This window comes from Vipera berus, assembly GCF_964194415.1.
Source record: "Vipera berus genome assembly, chromosome: 11".
Taxonomy (NCBI): Eukaryota; Metazoa; Chordata; class Lepidosauria; order Squamata; family Viperidae; genus Vipera; species Vipera berus.
The window spans coordinates 3,568,715-3,586,746 of NC_138214.1; the positions used below are offsets into that span (position 1 = coordinate 3,568,715).

The following is an 18,032-nucleotide window of genomic DNA, read 5'->3' on the forward strand; positions in this document are numbered from 1 at the left end:
GGCTAAGTGTGACCCTTGTTTATGGATGATGTGTTAATTTTGCCTTGGGCATTGTTGTTTATTTTGTGCTTTTGATCTTGTCATGCTCTGCCCGGGATACTACTTGTATTGGGGCAGGTCAGAAATATTGCAAAACAAACAAGCACAACACACACACATTCACACACTACACAGACACAGATATAGATACACAGAAATATTGCAAAACAAACAAAAGCCCATGCATTAGATTTAGACACAGAGAATAAAAAACATTGCAAAACAAAGAAACACATATACAGATACAGAGAAATATTGCAAAATAAAAACACACTTATATAGAGATAAATACACACAGCCAAAATATTGCAAAACAAACACACACATACAGAAACACAGAGCAACACACACACACACAATTTCTGCTCATAAAGATGCACCACTAAAGAACAAAGCTCCTCCTCGTGTTTCCTGTGCACATTTAGAAGAGACGATAATAAAAAAAGAGGATCTGAACTCGCAACTTCAGCCTCTGCTCCCAACATACAAGCAGGTGAAAACACCTGTCTTGGCATCTTAGGTAATCTAATGCAACCTCTTCTGTTCTGGCCAGCTGTGGCTCTCAATGATTATGTGGGTGTGGAGGGCTGATAAGGAGACCTTCAACATTTCCAAGGTCTTGGCTTCTCTTGACCTTCAATGATCACAGTTGCCAGAAGATGCTACCTAGTTGGCTAATGAAGCGCCTGCAAGAAAACCACCAAGCTCAGATAGCACCAAGGACACCATAGTTCAGGGGTCTGTGCCTGGCTGAGGAATTCTGGGAGTTGAAGTCCACAAGTCATACAAGAGCCAAGTTTGAAGAGCCCTGCCATAGTTCATCCCTGAGCTACAGCTATTCTCTTCTATAGTAGCAAACTGTTTTCCATCATCTCTCCTCACCCTGACCATGTCCAACAGCCTGGAGTCTGAGCAGTTTAGCCTTTTTAAAAAAAAATAAACTTGATTGAGCATTAAATAGCTTTGAATTGTCAACAGCCAAACAACTGTGCAAGGAAGTCCACGTTTCAAATAAAATGGTTGCTTTGAGTTTGACTTCCGAAGATCTAGATGTTGAAGAAATTGCCAGAAGATGGAGAAGAAGGCCTTTTCAGTCCACAAAGACAATCCCAGATGTAATCATGGAATAAACTGTTTTTGGTGGCTAAAATACTGAAAGTCCAATGATTCTTTGCTGGTACCAGAAGCTAGCTGGTCAGTTTTTGGAAAAGTGATGTTTAAAATTCCAGAGAACTCCAATAAGTCATTGTGGATCGGGCAATCTGGTGTCCTCCTTCATTTTGGCTTCAACTCCTTTCAGCCAGCATGGACAATGAAAAAACATTGTCCTGGCTGAGGTCCAAAATACTTAGATGGCACCAGATGGCCACCTCCTGTTGTGGACATTATTGGAGCTGGTTGGACATCTGCCCATCCCAGAACATGGCAGAGGAAGAGGAGGTGAAGAAGGCAAGGTGCAGAATTCCAGGTTGATATGGAATAATCTAATGTAAACTTCGGTGGCTGCGTATTTTGTATGGCAAGATTATTTGGGCTGGGATGGAGAGAATGTTGTCACATTTCTGTTTTTATGGTGATCCAGACCATCCAGAGCAGAGTGAGCGCCTGTTACTCGTCCCAGCTTCTGCCAACCTAGCAGTTCGAAAGCACGTAAAAATGCAAGTAGAAAAATAGGGACCACTCTGGTGGGAAGGTAACAGCGTTCCGTGCGCCTTTGGCGTCTAGTCATGCCGGCCACATGACCACGGAGACGTCCTCGGACAAGCTCTGGCTCTTCGGCTTTGAAACGGAGATGAGCACCGGCCCCTAGAGTCGGAAACGACTAGCACGCATGGGCGGGGAAACCTTTACCTTTACCTTTAGACCATCGATGGTCGCCCATGCCTTCTTTTGTTGCTTGCTGCTTCTTTTTTCCATGACCAAACCACCTGTACATAAGAAGCCTTCTAACTGAAGGGGGAATCAGCTTTGCAAAATGGGCATGCGTGGTGAATTTTGAGATTTACATGGGAAAAGCTTGTTTTCCTCATTCCTAAGGCAACGTATCCTTTCCCTATGGAAACTGTTTTGCTTGTAATGGAAGCGAAAGTTGTGGGGCAGCCAAAATAGTTGTGGCTTGTTTGGTAAAATTTATTTTTATTTATTTTATTTTATTGCATTTATATACCGCCCTTTCCCTGAGGACTCAGCTTGTTCAGTAAACCTAGTTTTAGTTGCAATAGCCCGGCTTATCATGTGGGCATGATGGTTGAATTCCATTCTGTTGGGTTTTACATTGGTACCATGCTAGGATGAAAGAATCATGATATATCCTTAGATGCAACTGTAACCTAACTGTTGTTGGATGTCCTGGCCCTTTACAATGCAACGGGGGGTCATGCTGGCTGGGGCTTCTGGGATTCGTAGTACCAGAACATTTAGAGCAGTGTTTCTCAATCTTGGAAACTCTTAAGATGTGTGGACTTCAACTCCCAGAATTAAAGTAGCCAAGATGAGAACAATTAACCAGTGGAACTGCTTGCCTTCAGACGTTGAGGCTGCTCCATCATTGCAGGTTTTTAAGAAGAGAGCGGATGGCCATTTGTCTGAAATGGTATAGAGTCTCCTGCTCAAGTGGGGGAGGTTGGACTAGAAGACCTCTAAGGTCCCTTCCAACTCTCTTATTCTATGTTCTAAGATTGAGAAATATTGGTTTGCAGGCTATGGGTTGTGATATTTATTATTTAGGGTAGGTTTTTAATTCACCCAATGTCATATTCATGCTACTGAGTTCCATCCGGATTCACAATTACTCTTTGCTATTGTAGTGATCTTGCCTTCTGATCTTGTAACCCCCCCCCTTTTTTTAATAATGTGGACACCTGAAAAGTTCTCCTTTGCCCCTAGAGAAACATGCTTTTTTGCTTGAAAGACGTGCCTATTTTTAATCAAAACAAAACGGTTAGTGATTTCAAGAGTTGACTCTCAGATCTGAATTCCCCATCTCATTTATTAGGTTACATTCCCAGGGTGACTACTCTGTGCAGAGTTGGAGCAAGCGTTACATCATTGTCGTCACCATTGTTGGCCTCCAGGGATGACTGGAAGCATGGTAGAAACATACTGATGTCACCAAAGAAGCAGGTTGACACTGTCAACTTCTTATGAGAGGCGGGATGGAGCCAAGTAAGCATGAAAAACTTATTAGAAGCTTCATGTACTTGGTTTGCCTCTGATTTCCCAACCATATTTCAAAATACAGTTAGGGGAGAACTTGTGGGGCTGGGATTTGCCCCCTTTTTCTCTAGAAAACTCAAGAAATACTCTAGAAATGTATGGTATGGGATTTCCACATAGATTATGAATCTGAAATAAGAGCTGGTTTAGTGAAAGCTTATGGGGGAATAAACGTGTTAGTTAGGCTATAAAATGTCCTAGGACTCCAGAGACCATCTTTAATTTCACCCCATCATTCTGGAGAACCTTCTTTGTTGCCTTCTTCCCTTCTCCTCCTCCTCCTCCTCCTCCTCCTCCTCCTCCTCCTCCTCCTCCTTCCAGTCTTGTTAGCCAGACTGTCTGCCAACTTTGTGTGCGTGTGTACATGTATTGCCTCTCTCTCTTTTTTTTTTTTTGTTCTAAAAAATTCTTGGCAAGTCCAGCATTGTATATACCGTTTCTGTTTCTCTCCCTGGAGCAGAACAACTCTTTCAACACGCACATCTCCAGAACTTCTGACAGGAAACCATTTTAAAAGGAGAACTGGAATTTGGCCATTGTGTCGTTAAGCAGAGGGACAAAATATTTTCCAGTGCCAAAGAGTCTTCCTAGTTTGAATGACACTGGGTCTTTTTTATTATTATTATTATTATTTTACTCCGAGTCTGTCACTTAGTCTCTCAGCTACAACTTTGTATGTCAGAAGAATGCAGGAGAGGAAATGGCTGTTGGCACTGATGGAAAGTAACATTTTAAGGTGAATTGCCATTTGTGCTTTGATCTTCAGGGACAGCCAGTAGAATGGGGATAATCCTTATTTTGTATTCCTTTCCTTTCAATGAATAATGCCTTATATTGCATCACTGGACTTGTTGTTCGATCTTAGCTTAATTGTCACAGGGGGAAGAATTTCCAATCGTTACAACAAATGAAGTAGGATTGCATAACCACTCCGGTCCTTTTTACGGTCTCCAAGAACCTCAAGTTGCAAATAAAGTTTGTGGTGGTGGTGGTGAGAATTGTAGAAGAACTTTTGTTCAGGCCTATGGACTCTGAGAACCATAACAACTGAGCTTCAGAACATGCCTGCCAAAAGCTAGACCTCAATTTGTGTGTGGGGGGAGGGGTGCGTGGGGACTGTCAGAACCTTATTTTGATACCTGTGGACTCTTGAGGATCATAACAATTAAGCTTCAGAACATGCCCGCCAAAAGCTACACACAACATATTTTGTGACCCTTGGCTGCAACCAGTCAATCTTCAACAATAGTTAAAATATGAAGAAGATGAACACGCTATTATCTGAAACCACAAATATAGCACTGAAGAAGCATATAAAAAAATCCCATGAGATCAAATGCCAGCAAAGAACTCCATTGTTTTGGTGAGAGGCAAGATTGAAGTCCCAAGAAATGGATCGCTGCTTTCTTTTATTTCTGAAGTATAGAAATAAAAGTACTGTCTGACAAGTTCAAAGGAATATTGAATTCTTCTTAACATGTTGTCCTCTGTATTTTCCTATCAGCAACGCTCCAGTGAAGTTTGTTGAGTTGAGAAAGAGCAAGCAGCCCAAAGTGAGCTACCATAGCTTTCATCATGGTCCACTCACAATCTAATCCGTTGTACTATAATGACAGAGTTGCACAACTTTTATCTCCCAGATCAGATGACCTTGGACACCATCGCTTTTGTAGCAAGAGGGATCCAAAACAGTTTGGGATGAGCAACTCACCATATCTTGAGGAAAAAGTCCATACATACCTATGGACGTTCTGCATCATTCGGAGACTGGGAGAAGTTCCCAAAACTTGTGTGGACTCACTTTTTCATTCCTTCCAGTTTCAGCTATCTAGCTTACAAGCTAATGGAGGCAAATGCAGCTTTTATTTCCAAATTCACAGTGCCAGGATTCACAAGTGGTAACAGCGATCTGCTCCTGTTGGCGACTCTCTTTCTGGACCACGAATGAAGCCCTGTTTACAAATACCAACACATCAATTTCTTGTTCTGGAGTTTCCTCAAACGAAAACCTGCTGAATGTCTCTAAGCAACCTAACTGGGGGATGCCCAGCTCACATCAGCCTTAGCCGGTACGATCAATACAGAGGCAACGGATGATGGGTGTTGTGGTCTGCCCACGTCGGGAAAGTCATAGCAGTTGACCTCTTTTCGGAAGAATCTTTTGAGGGAAAATCTGGTCTTGGAGAAGGAGTATTCTCCCTTCATACTTCTTTCAGTTCTTTTATCTCCTTTCTTCCTTGTTCCATATATTTAATATTGGGTGGTTGTTTGTTTGTTTTTCTTTCTCTCTCTCTCTCTCTGTCTCTCTCCTTGTGGTTGGTGGCCATCAAAAAATTGGAATGGATGTAATGATTTGTTGGCAGTGCCCGGTATGATTTAAGTGGAGAACACCGCAGACGGCGTACGTTTGCCAGAGAAGTTAACCTTGCTTAATAGAAGCTTCCATCCTCCTCGCCCGATGTGTCACCAACGCTTGCATGGAGAAAGCGTTGACTTGAGTGAACCCCTTCCATAATTCATAAAGCCGGGATAGACGTCTGCTTCTCGTCAAGGAGATGAGGGAACACTGGGCTTGGTTCTAACGCTGGAGCCCTCAGAACATCTGCAGAATATGTTGGCCTGCAAGGGACCACCCTTTAGAAGCCACCTCTGCTTTTAAACTCGCATGCAGGCCCCAGAAAGCTTGCTTGGGGTGCTCTGTTGTGGTGATGGACGTTGTTGTGGTCTCCCAACATCTGGAAAGCGTGACATGAAATGGCAAGGGCCACCTGAGACCCCCCTGGCAGCTAGTGGCCAAACTCACCGCTAGACAGATGCAAGGATGTCAGAGGGGAGGATATATTTTGATTTGCAAATTGGCCCTTTGCATTCCTCTCGCGGTGTTTCGAGGGGCATTCCCGTGGGAAAACGGGATGGGTTTGCAGAGAAAAGGATGGAGGAGCTCCAGGCGAAGAGCTGACCTATAACTTCTCTCCCCCCCCCATTCCCTCTCCAAGGAAGTATAATGAAATATAATCCTGCTTAGCTTCCCAGCCCAGACCTCCCACCTGCTCAGAGCTACTGAGGCTAGAAATGGCAGGAGGAGACTTTATGTATCAATGGAATTTATACAGTGCCTCGTTCCAATAAAACCTCATATACTTAGGGCCATCCATAAGTTTCTAGGGGGTTGCAAGATAACCAATAATCAAATTACCTTGATAATGAATAATCAGATAAATCAGGGCAGCCATGCTAGGCGAGATGATACAGTTATATGATTACTCTTGTAGATTATTATGTAATTACAACCGTAATCATATAAGCGTATGATCTCGTATATCAAGTTGGCCCTAATTTATTTGATAAGTCCTTGTACTTTTGTGGCTGTGTGCAGCTCTCGGCTTCTGCAGTTGGTGCAAAAGAAAATAAACCAGAGAACTGTTTTCAAATCCATTTTTTCCCAACCTATCATCTACCAAACTCCCAAGACTGGAAAACGTGACAAAATCTTCACGTGGTCTTGAATGAGTTGGGGAAGGACTGTCCTAAACAGAAGCCTGGAAAGTGGGGGGGGGGTCTTAAAGTTGGTAGAGAGGCATCTTAGAGGTCATTTATCTCACTCCTAGCTTGCTCCAAGATGAAAGCACACGGATAACTGAATGCACCGTTTATTATTATCCATCGTTATCCTATCTCACCACTTTGGACCCCTTTGTGTGATAAGAAACATCAAGAGGTTATTAGTCCTCAAGACCCAATTAACATTAGCAAACCAATCTGCCTTTCTTACATGCATAAATTAAGGTCACATTTTGCAACTGGTGGTATGGACATTTCCTGAAGAAAAGATGGTTCGGAGTGGCTAATCTGAGCTGTTTTTCATAACATTTGCATTACATGGGATTTTTGGCTGACTGCACCGTCTTCTAGGCCCGCCCCCCCCCCGCCCCCACTTGGGAGGGCTTCCTGGCTGTGCATCATTCAAACTTCCTGGAAAAACAAAAAAGGAATGTGTCCCACATTTAAATGACAGCTGCATTCATGTTAACAAATTGCAGCAGTGTGACGTAGTGGTTAAGGCGTGTGGAACCTGGCTTTTTTCCAGTCAAAGCCATGGAAATTCACTGGATAACTTTTGCACCAGCTCCTCTCAGCCCAATCAATCTGTCTTTCTCAGCTTGAGCGTGTTTTTTTTTTTGTTTGTTTGTTTGTTTTGGTTAAGATGTACGGACTTCAACCCCCAGAATTCCCCGCCTTGCATGCCATCGGCAAATGCACAACTGCCTCCTTTCCTTACGACTTCTAGCTAGAGGGAGCAGAGGCTGTTTTGCTCTTCCATCAGCTGCAGCCAAAGGAAGTAAGCGGTAGGGCTGAGCATTCAAGTGTATCTTGATAACCTTGGTAGTAAAAGTTCATTATCCAGGATTGCACCCAGGAGAACCCGAGGTCATAAACCCTCTTCAAGCCTAAAAGGAAACAAACTGCTGTTTGGAAAGAAAGGGGGGGGAAGGTCTTGAAGACAGATGGAGAAGCAATCGACTGAAGTTATAACTCAACCAGCAACGACCACTTATTGGTATATCACTCACGATATGTCAGTCTGGAGGTTTGCAGGGGAAATATAATGAGCCAGGGTTTTCTTCTAAGTTGCCTTTGCCTGTCGTGAGAGCAGAAGACCAGAAGCCAGATTGGAAAGCCAGATTAGGATTTATGGCATTGAGAGGGGGGGGGGAAACACAGGGCTAGGAGGGCTGCTTTGAACCCTCCTGTCTTCCAGGTCTTCTGCACGATAAAAATGGAGCCTGTTTACCCAGTTGATTAAAAAAAAATACTCTGCTGAAAAGGGTTTGAAAGCTGCATGATTGGATTTAACTGATTGCTCGAATTCTTATCAGTTTAGATTTTGCCTAAATTAGCCTTCCCTGACACATTCCAGATCTATAGGTAGTCGTGGGCTTGTGACCGCAATTGAGCCCAAATTTTCAGTTGCCACGGTTGTTAAGTGAATCACTGCGACCGTCATAAATATGAATCAGTTGCCAAGCGACTGAATTTTGATCATGTGACGGGGGATGCGGCAACGGCCATAAGTGTGAAAAACTATCATATGTCACTTTTTTCTGTGCCGCTGTAAGTTTGGACAGTCACTAAATGAACTGTTGTAAGTCGAGGACTGCCTGGATTCCAGGAGTCCTAGCCAGTATGATTGATTATTTGACGGATTGATCGATCGATGGATCGATTATGTGACATCAAGCAGTGTCAACTCTTAGATTTTCCGCAGGGGGGTCTGTTCCCATCCTAGATCTTCAGGTCTTTTACTGGTGCCCCCATATCCCCATTGGTGTCAAGTCCACTCACCCCAACAAGCTTGGCCAATCTTTATATTTTCATTAGATAAAACCTACCAAAATAAGGTCCCCATTGACAGGGGGAGAACTGAGCAATCACGTCCAGCAGAAAGAAAACATTACAGTCAGAAGTTCTGCAACTGACAACTTGCAGTTCTGCCTGTTTTGGGTAGCGTGGTTCATTCTTCACTCTGTCGGAGAATTTGGTGGTGGTGGGGGGGAATATCCCACAGGTTGCCTTTATTTTCCCCAAAGGAATAAGTGTTGCGAATTATCCTAGTTGCTTCATTCAGCGAGTAAATCTTTTAGAAGGAGAAAAATGACCACAAACATTTCGTTTAATCAGTCAATAGCCTTTATATATATACTTCATGCAATCTGGCCCGGCCTTTAAATTTGCAAAAGCAAATGAGCTTCCTTGGAAGCGGCGCAACAGAAGCATTTGTGTGCACATAACAAAACATGCACAGAACACACACACACACACACACACACACACACACGTTCCTTAAGCTTTGATGCTGTCTTGGTCACGTGGGTGTTCCTCGCAGCTGTTTCTCTTGTTTGTCTCTGTTTTTTGGTCAAAAGGGGATGCTACAGTTCCCACTAGCGGCGAAAATTAAGAACTTTTCGTTGTTGTCTTCTCGGAAAACACAATCTTTGAAAACTCTGGAGGATTCTCTTTCTCTGTTGTCCTTATTGGGCAATATTATTGTTCTTCACTGCTCTGAAACCGGGCCTTTCGGAAAGCGGGGGTGGCGGGTGGCAGTCCGTTCCATTTTCCTTATCAAATTTTCTTCCCAAACACTTTCACATGTTTGGGAGGGGCTTCCTGAAAACAAACAAACAACAAAAAAGACCCCCCCTATTTCTCCCTTCCTCAACAATGGTGGGGTAGGAGTTATGGACAGGATGCTTTGATACAATGAAAGTCATTTGATCCCGGAATGGATTGCTCAGCTCGGCCTTTATAATTTCCCACGCAGGTTAGCCCTCGGCTTACGACCACAATTGACATTTCCGTTGCTAAGCGAGACAGTTGCTAAGTGAGGTTTCCTCCATTTTACGACCTCTCTTCCCACAGCTGTTAAGTGAATCACTGCAGTTGTTAAGTTAAGTAACACTGCTTGTTAAGTGGATCTGGCTTCCCCCGCTGACTTGGCTTGTCAAGAAGTGCAACCGTCATAAATATGAGTCAGTTGCCAAGTGTCTGAACTTTGATGGCATGATCCACTGCTGCAGGGGTTACGAGTGTGAAAAACAGCCGTAGGTCATTCTTCTCAGTGCCGTTCACTTATGGACCTCAAGGTACGCAAGGATGGCGTGAAGTTTCCAAATTGCAGGTGCCCGTTGAATGCCAAGAGGAGATTTCTTCAAAGTGACCGTGGAAATAATATATTAGCCATGTCTTCGGTATTGGCGTGAAGACAGGGAAACGGACCGGCCAGGCACTGTCCAGGCCTCAACCCGCATGGAAATACTTCGACCTGCTGCCAATTTCTGAAGTATTTCATTTCAGAATAAGAATCTCAGCACCAATGAGAGGCCACAGGGATTTTTGGCATCCATCAGACGTCCAACTTGGTTGCCTTCTGCACCTTGACTCTGAGGAGGACTCCAGGACTATTTTTTTTAACAGCTATTGGCTTTGTAAGCAGGACTGGAGGGCCTGCTTTGGTGGCTCCTATCACGAACGCCTCATACAAAAAGTCAACATCTACTTAACAAAGGAAGCATCGTGCAGCTTTGCACAGACTCTTGTGGAATTCACGCTGTTGCGCAATTGTAACTTTGCTTGGGACCAGGGAGCTGAATTGGCCAGCCAGACGGTGTAGAGATAGTCTCCAGGATAACATTTTTTTTATTATTATTATTTTCGCAACTGTGAAGTGTTGACTCTTTGCAGGCCCACAAAACTCTTGGCTGCTTTTGTGGGATGGGCAAACACAATTAACCCTCCACCGCCCCCTTTAGTTTCTTCCAGTGAGTCAATGCAGTTGTGGTGGGTCAACTCAAAAACTCAACCAATTTCCCGGACCTTCTTTGATTAAAAACTTCTATTAAGCAAAGACCAGGAAGGAGAGAATTCTCCAACGATGCTTCTTACTCTCCAAATGTCGCCCTGTCTCTACTTGCCTCCCGTCCTGCTTTGCTCTCCATAAACACAGTCCAAAGTTTCCGGCCTGACTTCCTGTTTTCCTCATTTTGGCATGGCCCTTGCGATCAGATGTCCAACAGCAGTTCCCCTGCTTCTTGGTGGCTTATCTCCTGATAACACCACCTCTCAAACAAAGGGTCCAGCCTTCCATGTGCCAAACAAAGGAAGTGTGGTCCCGTTTCAAACAGTCTGGCTATGCAACATGTGCGCCAGCAATAACAACGGGTCATCAATAATGTAGAAGGCTACAGGAGACTGGTGAATTTTAAAGCAGATGGTGGACAAAAGGTGGATGGTGCAGTTGGCTCTCAGGCTGGGCTGTTTTATAAATTGGTGTGCATTCATACATTACATAGACCTCACTTCTACTCTCTGGAAAGTCTCAGAGCAGAAGCATCAGCCATTCTTTCTTAAGCTGGAGGGATCATGGAGAATTGTCTCCCGTGGTTCTAGGTAGATTGTAAAACAGACCAATGAATAAAATTATCTTGTTGGACAGGAGCTTTTGCCACTTTGGGGTCTCTGGCAGATGACCCAAGTATGCACCTCAAAAGAGGGCCAGCCTGGTGTCTTAATTCTTAATTGAAAGTCCCAGTGAGAGGAATTTAGGACAGTTGTTTGTTCCTGGGAAGTGTAATAAGTAGAGCTGCTTTAGGGAGTATTTCTTCCTCTTTTCTCCATGAAGGATCATCGGATTAAAGAGATGGTAACTTGTCACTGTTGGAGGAAGGAGCTGTAAGGGGATGCTGAAGGCTTATCATCGTCTCTTAAGCGACGGAGCCAGCGTTGTCTGGAGATGCTTCTGTTGTCATGTGGCCGTTTATTGCAAAGATGCATGGAAGGCTATTACTTTCCCACCGAAGTGGTACCTGTTTATCTGCTCGCATTTGCATGATTTCAAACTGCTACGTGGCAGGAGCTGGGCAAATGCAAACTTGCTGGTAGTGCCTACTCTTTCGCTTTCTGTCTTAGCGCCTGACTCTTTAATGTTCAGAGAGGACCTGTTTTTTGTTGTTGAGGGTTAGGAACTGAAACTACAATGGTGTTCAGGCATCTTCTTCTTCCTCAGATTGAGGGAAAAGATGCTTTTGGTTTGCTTTCTTCAAGAAGAAGTGAAGGTTAGTCAAGTTCTGCTGGGTGGTACCTGCTGACCTGGCTTTTGAAGGATGGGATGGCCAAAAATTGTGGACAAATCTCTCCTTTTTTATTCTGCTGCCCTTTTCTCAAGTTCTTTGTCTTTCTGGACATCCTACGATGAGATCAGATTTCCAAGGAGCATCAAGGCTGCCAAAGAGGCTGCCAAATGAAGGAAGGATTAGTCATATCAAAACCCAACCTTTGCAGTTGCACATCCTTGCTTCCTCTAAAAATAAACTCAAAAACGGCTTTGAAGGAAGTCTGAATATCAATTAGAAAAACAGAAAGTTCTTTTCTGGGAAAGGAGAATGTACAAGGAACTCAAGGATAGATTTCTTTCAGGGTTGCATAAGTAGGAGCCTCGACAAATGTCTTGACCTTGAAGAGGCTACCCAACATTGGCCATCAAATTGTTAATTGTTAACGGGATAGGGAAAATGACAGCATTTATAAAGAGTGAGCATATTGCTATTAAATATAATGTAATTAGCAGCAGAAATTCTGCTCCCAATTGTGATTATAAGTCAAGGACCACTTGTAGAGCTACTGGGTGTATTCTGGGATGGCATACCAGGGTCTCTAGAAGCCTTGATGCTCATCTTCCTCTTTAGATTCAGCAGAGCATTGTAGGAGAACAGGCACAGCCGGGGGTGGAGTTAAATATGTCAAGAGCCTAGAATCCTTACGTTCCCATAAACAAGGAGCACGGTGGCTCGCCTGGTTAGGACGCTGGATTCGAGGTTAGCAAGCCCACGTTGGAGACCTGAGAGCTGCCATGGGCAGGGCTGAGTTCCTGTCCTTTGCTCCAGCAATTGCCGAGGACATGAAAGGCGCCCCTATTTGGCCGCTCTCACGGCTAATCCTTTCGACCTAGAAGCGTCTCGGTGCTCCTGACACCAGTGCAGTTCCCACAAACATCTGGAGTCCATCCCATCCCAAATTCCATTGACCCTTACCTGGTTAAAGTGTTGAACCTGAGCAGATTCTTTTGTACAGGCAGTCCCCAACTTACACCCGTCCGCTTAGCGACCGTTTGAAGTTACAGCACCACTGAAAAAGTGACTTAGGACCCATTTACAACCGTTGCAGATCCAAATTCAGACACTTGGCGACTGGCTCGTATTTATGACGGTCGCAGCATTCCCAGGGGGGTGGGGGGCTGTGGTCACACGGACCCCTTTGACAACCGTCTGACAAGCAAAGTCCATGGGGAGAAGCCAGCTTCGCTTAACAGCCACGTCCCTAGTTTAACAAGTGCAGTGATTCGCTTAACACCCGTGGCGGGAAAAGTCCGACAGTGGGGCAAAGCTCACTTAACACATGTCTCACTTGGCAACAGAAATGTTGGGCTCGGATGTGGTCGTAAGTCGAGGACTACCTGTGTAGGCTTGAATGAATTTGCTATGCTGCAATCTGACGGGAGGGGTCCTGATTCTTGCTCTTCCTTCTCTTCCAGGACCAGGAGCCTGCTGGCATTGGGGCTCGAATGCAGGAGCCAGGAGTGCCCGCCAACTCAGGGTCAGTGCCCGCCCCGGCTCCGCCCTTGGTGAATGACTACACCCTGAGAAACCAACTCCTAAAACAGCAAATTATGAGACGGCGGCAACAGCAGCAGCAGCAACAGCAGCAGCAGCAGCAGCAGCAACAACAACAACAACAACAGCAACAGCAACAGCATCAGCTCCAGGTTGGTGGGGTTTTTTTTATCATGCTGGCTGGGGAATTCTGGGAGTTGAAATCCACCTATCGTAAAGCAGGTGATGTTGAGAAACACTAGTGTAGAAAGAGACCAAAGGCAGATATTTTTTTTAAAAAAAGGGGGAGAAAGTTGCATGAATCTATAGCTGGAAATGGGAAGCAATTACTTTTGCATGCATTTGCATTGCCAAGGAAATGGACCTCGTGTGGATACAGCTTTTTGTTGTCGTTGCTCCTAGGAAAAGCAGAGGCACGGCGTGATGGGCGTGGCGACTGAGCAGAGGAGTCCCTTTGCGGGCCAGCAGATGAACCAGTTTCCCGGTAAGGAGGAATATTCAAGCACAACGTGTCGTTTTTTTTAAAAAAAAAGGAAATGGTCGTGTGAGTTTAATACGCTCTGCTTGCAGAGGTTTGATGAACAGAACAGGTTTGTTGGCCAAGTGTGATAAGACACACCAGGAACTGGTCTTCGTTATAGAAGCAGTCAGTATACAGGTAGTCCTCAACTTATGACCACACTTGAGCCCCAACCCTTTGTTGCTAAGTGAGATGAAATAATAATAATAATAATAATAATAATAATAATAATAATAATAATAATAATAATAATAATAATAATAATAATAATATCATCACGACCTGGCCATTGAAACTGCACGATTATGGATGAAGCGTGTAACAGTAATAGCCATTGTCATCAGGGCACTGGGAACTATGTCCCAAAACTTTGCAAAATACATCAGGAAATTGCAGCTTCCTGCAATAACTCCAGCAATGCTACAAAAAAACTGCGTTACTGGGAACATCTTACATTTTAAGGAGGTACCTGGTTGATACCTAGGATGGTGGCAGCAACCCCTGTCAACCATCAGCGCCAGTCAGTTTTTAGTGTTCGGTTGACTGAGGTTCATGTTTAATGAATAAAAGATAAGAATGATAATAATGTAATGAGTTTGAAGACATGACTCGCGCGCGTCTGTTCCCTGGCTAATTCGAGATCCTCTCGTTTCTTCCCAGCGGTCTCGCAGTCCATGGCGACCGACTGCAGCCAGACCATGCAAGGCCCTGGCTCCACCCACCGCCTGATGCCTCCAGCCCAAGGGATGCTGCAGGGTGCGCTGGCCCCTGGCCTTGGGCCAGCCACCGTGAACCAGAGCAGCGGAGCAATGGTGATGATCCCCCATAACCCCAACAAGCAGCTGGCCATCTTCCCCCCCAATTCCGACTTCAACCTCCCGCTGCGAGGAGGCCAGAACTCCTTGGGCATGACTTCAGGATGTCAGACCGTGCACAGCCATCCCGCAGCCCGGCCAGTGATGGCCGCTCCCACCTTTACCGCTGGGACTCTGGTGACCCATTCTTCTGCCCAGCAGCACTTGAGGCAACCAGCCATGGCCAGAATGCCTGCCATCTATTCGAATTCCTCCGCACCCATGTGGACGCCCACGGTCGTCCCCAGGATGCCCACTCAAAATCCGATGGAGGCCACCCTGCACCAGTTCTCGAACAACCCCGTCTTCTCCAAGCAGAACGTCAGGTCAAGCATCCCCAGCCAACCCTTTTCCCACCAGGCCGGGCCTCCCCCCAACCAGATCGTGCCCGGGATGCAGGCCAGACAGATGCAAAAAATGAACGTTGGACCTTCGAACCAAAGCTTAATCCCTCCAAATAATCAGAATCTGAGACACGGTTTAACCAGAGGCTCTTTGCCAGCTGCCATGAATGTTCTGAAATCCATGCCCCAAGGGGTCTCGGGATTCAACCAACTCAACGTTGGGCCACCCAGTTATCCAGCCTCGGCAGGGCAGTGCTCCATCACGTTCAACAGGATGAACGCTCCTTTGGAGTTGTCGCCGCAATACGACTTTGTACCGCAGCAGAGCAACGCCATGTTACCCGGGGCGTGCAGCGAAGCTGACTTGCTTGACTCTTTGATGAAGAGCAGTGTTGGCACTGACGAAGACTGGCTAAATAGTTTGACATTGATAGACGATATTTTGGGGCAGCACATTCAGAGTGCCGGACATGTCTGACTCTCCAGAGGAACGGAAGGATGTGTAAATAATTTGCAGGATCTGGAACGGAACCCAAGCAGGGACAAAACCATATTGTAAACCTTTCTTTCTTTCCGAATCGAAAGGGGAAAAAAAAGGATTTCCACTTTGCTTAACATCCTCTGGGTTTTGTTTTGTTAAGTTTTTCCTTTTTTCAAACAGCCGTGTACATATTTGAATATTTTGTAAATTATGTTTTCCTAAACATTAAATATGGAAGTATTTATACTTCTTTGCTGGACGTTGTAAATACCTTATAGACTACTTTTTTTTCTTATATTATAGGAATTACACCTTGGTCTAAATATGCAAATATTATTGTTAGTTCCAGTAATACTGTGTATTACAGCATCAAATGTTTTATGTTTTGACATAACGTATGAATGAGGGGGGGTGCCCTGGAAAACAGAATAAACCGAAAGAAAAATGTGCAGTGATTCTTAACTTCCCTCCTTCTTCTTAGTGCAAATTGGATAAATCCCCGTTTTTGATCAGCCGCCAAAACAGCTTCGCAGAATAGCTCCGTGGAACGAGCTCCTACATGAAATGGAAAAATGTTGTGTGTTTTTTTTTTTCATCTGGGGGTTTCTTCACGCAGTGAGTCTCTTCTCACGGCAGGATTTTAAGGGGACAGGCAAAATTTGGGGTGGGGCGTGGCCCACATTGGGAACATGGTCCTTTGAGTCCCATCTGGTCTGTGTAAAAAACGTGCGGCGTAAACGTTCTCCCCAAAATCCTGATTGCTCCAAAGTAGCCGATCTTGGAAATTGTAAAAAAGAAAAAAAATCAATTTCACAAGAAGCAAACATTTGAGGTTATTCCATGCTCTCTTCCAGCCCTCCCTGTTTATCTTTCTCTTTATTTGTACACCTGCCTAGTTCTTGTTTTCGTTTTCTAACAGCTCCTGTGTTGTGCTACCTCTAAGTAAAGACACCAGTGCTTTGTAGTTTCCCCTATAATTACCTGGCCTTTTTTTTGTTTTCGTTTTGAAAAAAGAACCTATTCAAATATTAGGAATCCCAAGGCAGGGACACAACTGAACATCTGGGGTCTGCGCAGCCATTCCTAGAAACCTCGAGCAATGTGTTTGTTTGTATGTGTGAAGGAACCCCATGAATAATATCAAAGAGAGCTGCGGAGTAGTTTTTTGCTTCCGAAATGCTCATCGGAAAGGCTCCCCCAATGAGAGTACAGGCAGTCCCTGACACAGGATCATAATTGTGTCTGTCCGTGATAATTGTATGACAGACGTAAAACCCATCTTTGCCGCCTTTGTTTTGGCAGTCGTTAAGAAAATGTGGTTGCAAAGTAGCCGCCGCGGTCATTAAGCCAACACCACGGTCGTTAAGCAAACCAATGTCTTCTTATTGGTGTGGTTTTGCTGAAAAACCGGAAGTGCCAGTTTTTCAGGGGAAACCATCATAAAATATGATCATGTAAATAAGCCATAATTGTGGCCGTGTTACTGAGCACCAGATCAGCCATATGACTGCAAATGGAGCCAACATCATCAGACCTTTGAATCCAGGCTGTTAGGATGAGCCGTAACTTTGAATGGTTGGTAGTCAGGAACTACCAACAAACAAGACCTGCGGATGAGGTTACACCAAGCTGCCGCTGGAGAAATCATTAAATGTTGGTCTTGAGTAGATATTAAAATGCCAAGGCTATTTTACAAAATTATATATGCCAGGATGCCCAAATCTAAAAACAATGGTCTTTCTGATTTGCCCAGCTCAACCATGTATATTTGTAGCATACCAATGCTTTGTTCTTGGCTCCAAATGATGATGATGATTTTTTGTATTCTGTTTTTAAAATACAGATTCCCCCTCTCCCGCCCCAATTCCCTGGGATAAAGATGTCGATAAAAACACAACATAACTTAACTTTGGATGTTTTTTCTGTCATTGTATATTTAAAAAGTCTGTTTATCAAAAAAAATCCATTGTACTGTACACTTCCTCAAAAAAAATATGTTCCTACTTTGTGTAACCATATTTTAATAGCCACAACCACCTCCTTCATTTGTAAAATAACATTCATGTCAAATACACCAAACTGTTTTTTTCCTTCATACCATAATAAACTGCCAGGGAAAAATTGCACTCACTGAATGTTTTCGGTTATTTGCTTTGTAAAAACTGTTTTTTAAAAGATAGATGAATGAAAGAATACACACACACACAAAACAGAGAGAGAGAGAGAGAGAGAGAGAGAGAGAGAGAGAGAGAGAGAGAGAGAGAGAGAGAGAGAGAGAGATGGATAGACAGACAGACAGGCAGGCAGGCAGGTGACATAAATAATTAGATAAATAGATAGAAAGATAGATATATGTAATTTGTAAAACTCAGCTTGGATGAATATTGACCATATTATTTCCGAACAAGAAGATCA

General features: G+C 44.3%; 1 protein-coding gene across 1 annotated transcript in view; it reads left to right on the forward strand.

The window, feature by feature from the left end:
- MAMLD1 (mastermind like domain containing 1) overlaps positions 1 to 17,743 on the forward strand; it is a 79,697-nt gene extending 61,954 nt beyond the window's left edge. The window contains exons 3-5 of the mRNA XM_081336835.1: positions 13,340 to 13,570; positions 13,821 to 13,902; positions 14,599 to 17,743. Coding sequence (XP_081192961.1) covers positions 13,340 to 13,570; positions 13,821 to 13,902; positions 14,599 to 15,614 — 1,329 coding nt within the window. The 3' untranslated portion in view covers positions 15,615 to 17,743. The remainder of the gene's footprint in view (positions 1 to 13,339; positions 13,571 to 13,820; positions 13,903 to 14,598) is intronic.
- The last annotated feature ends 289 nt before the right edge of the window (positions 17,744 to 18,032 follow it).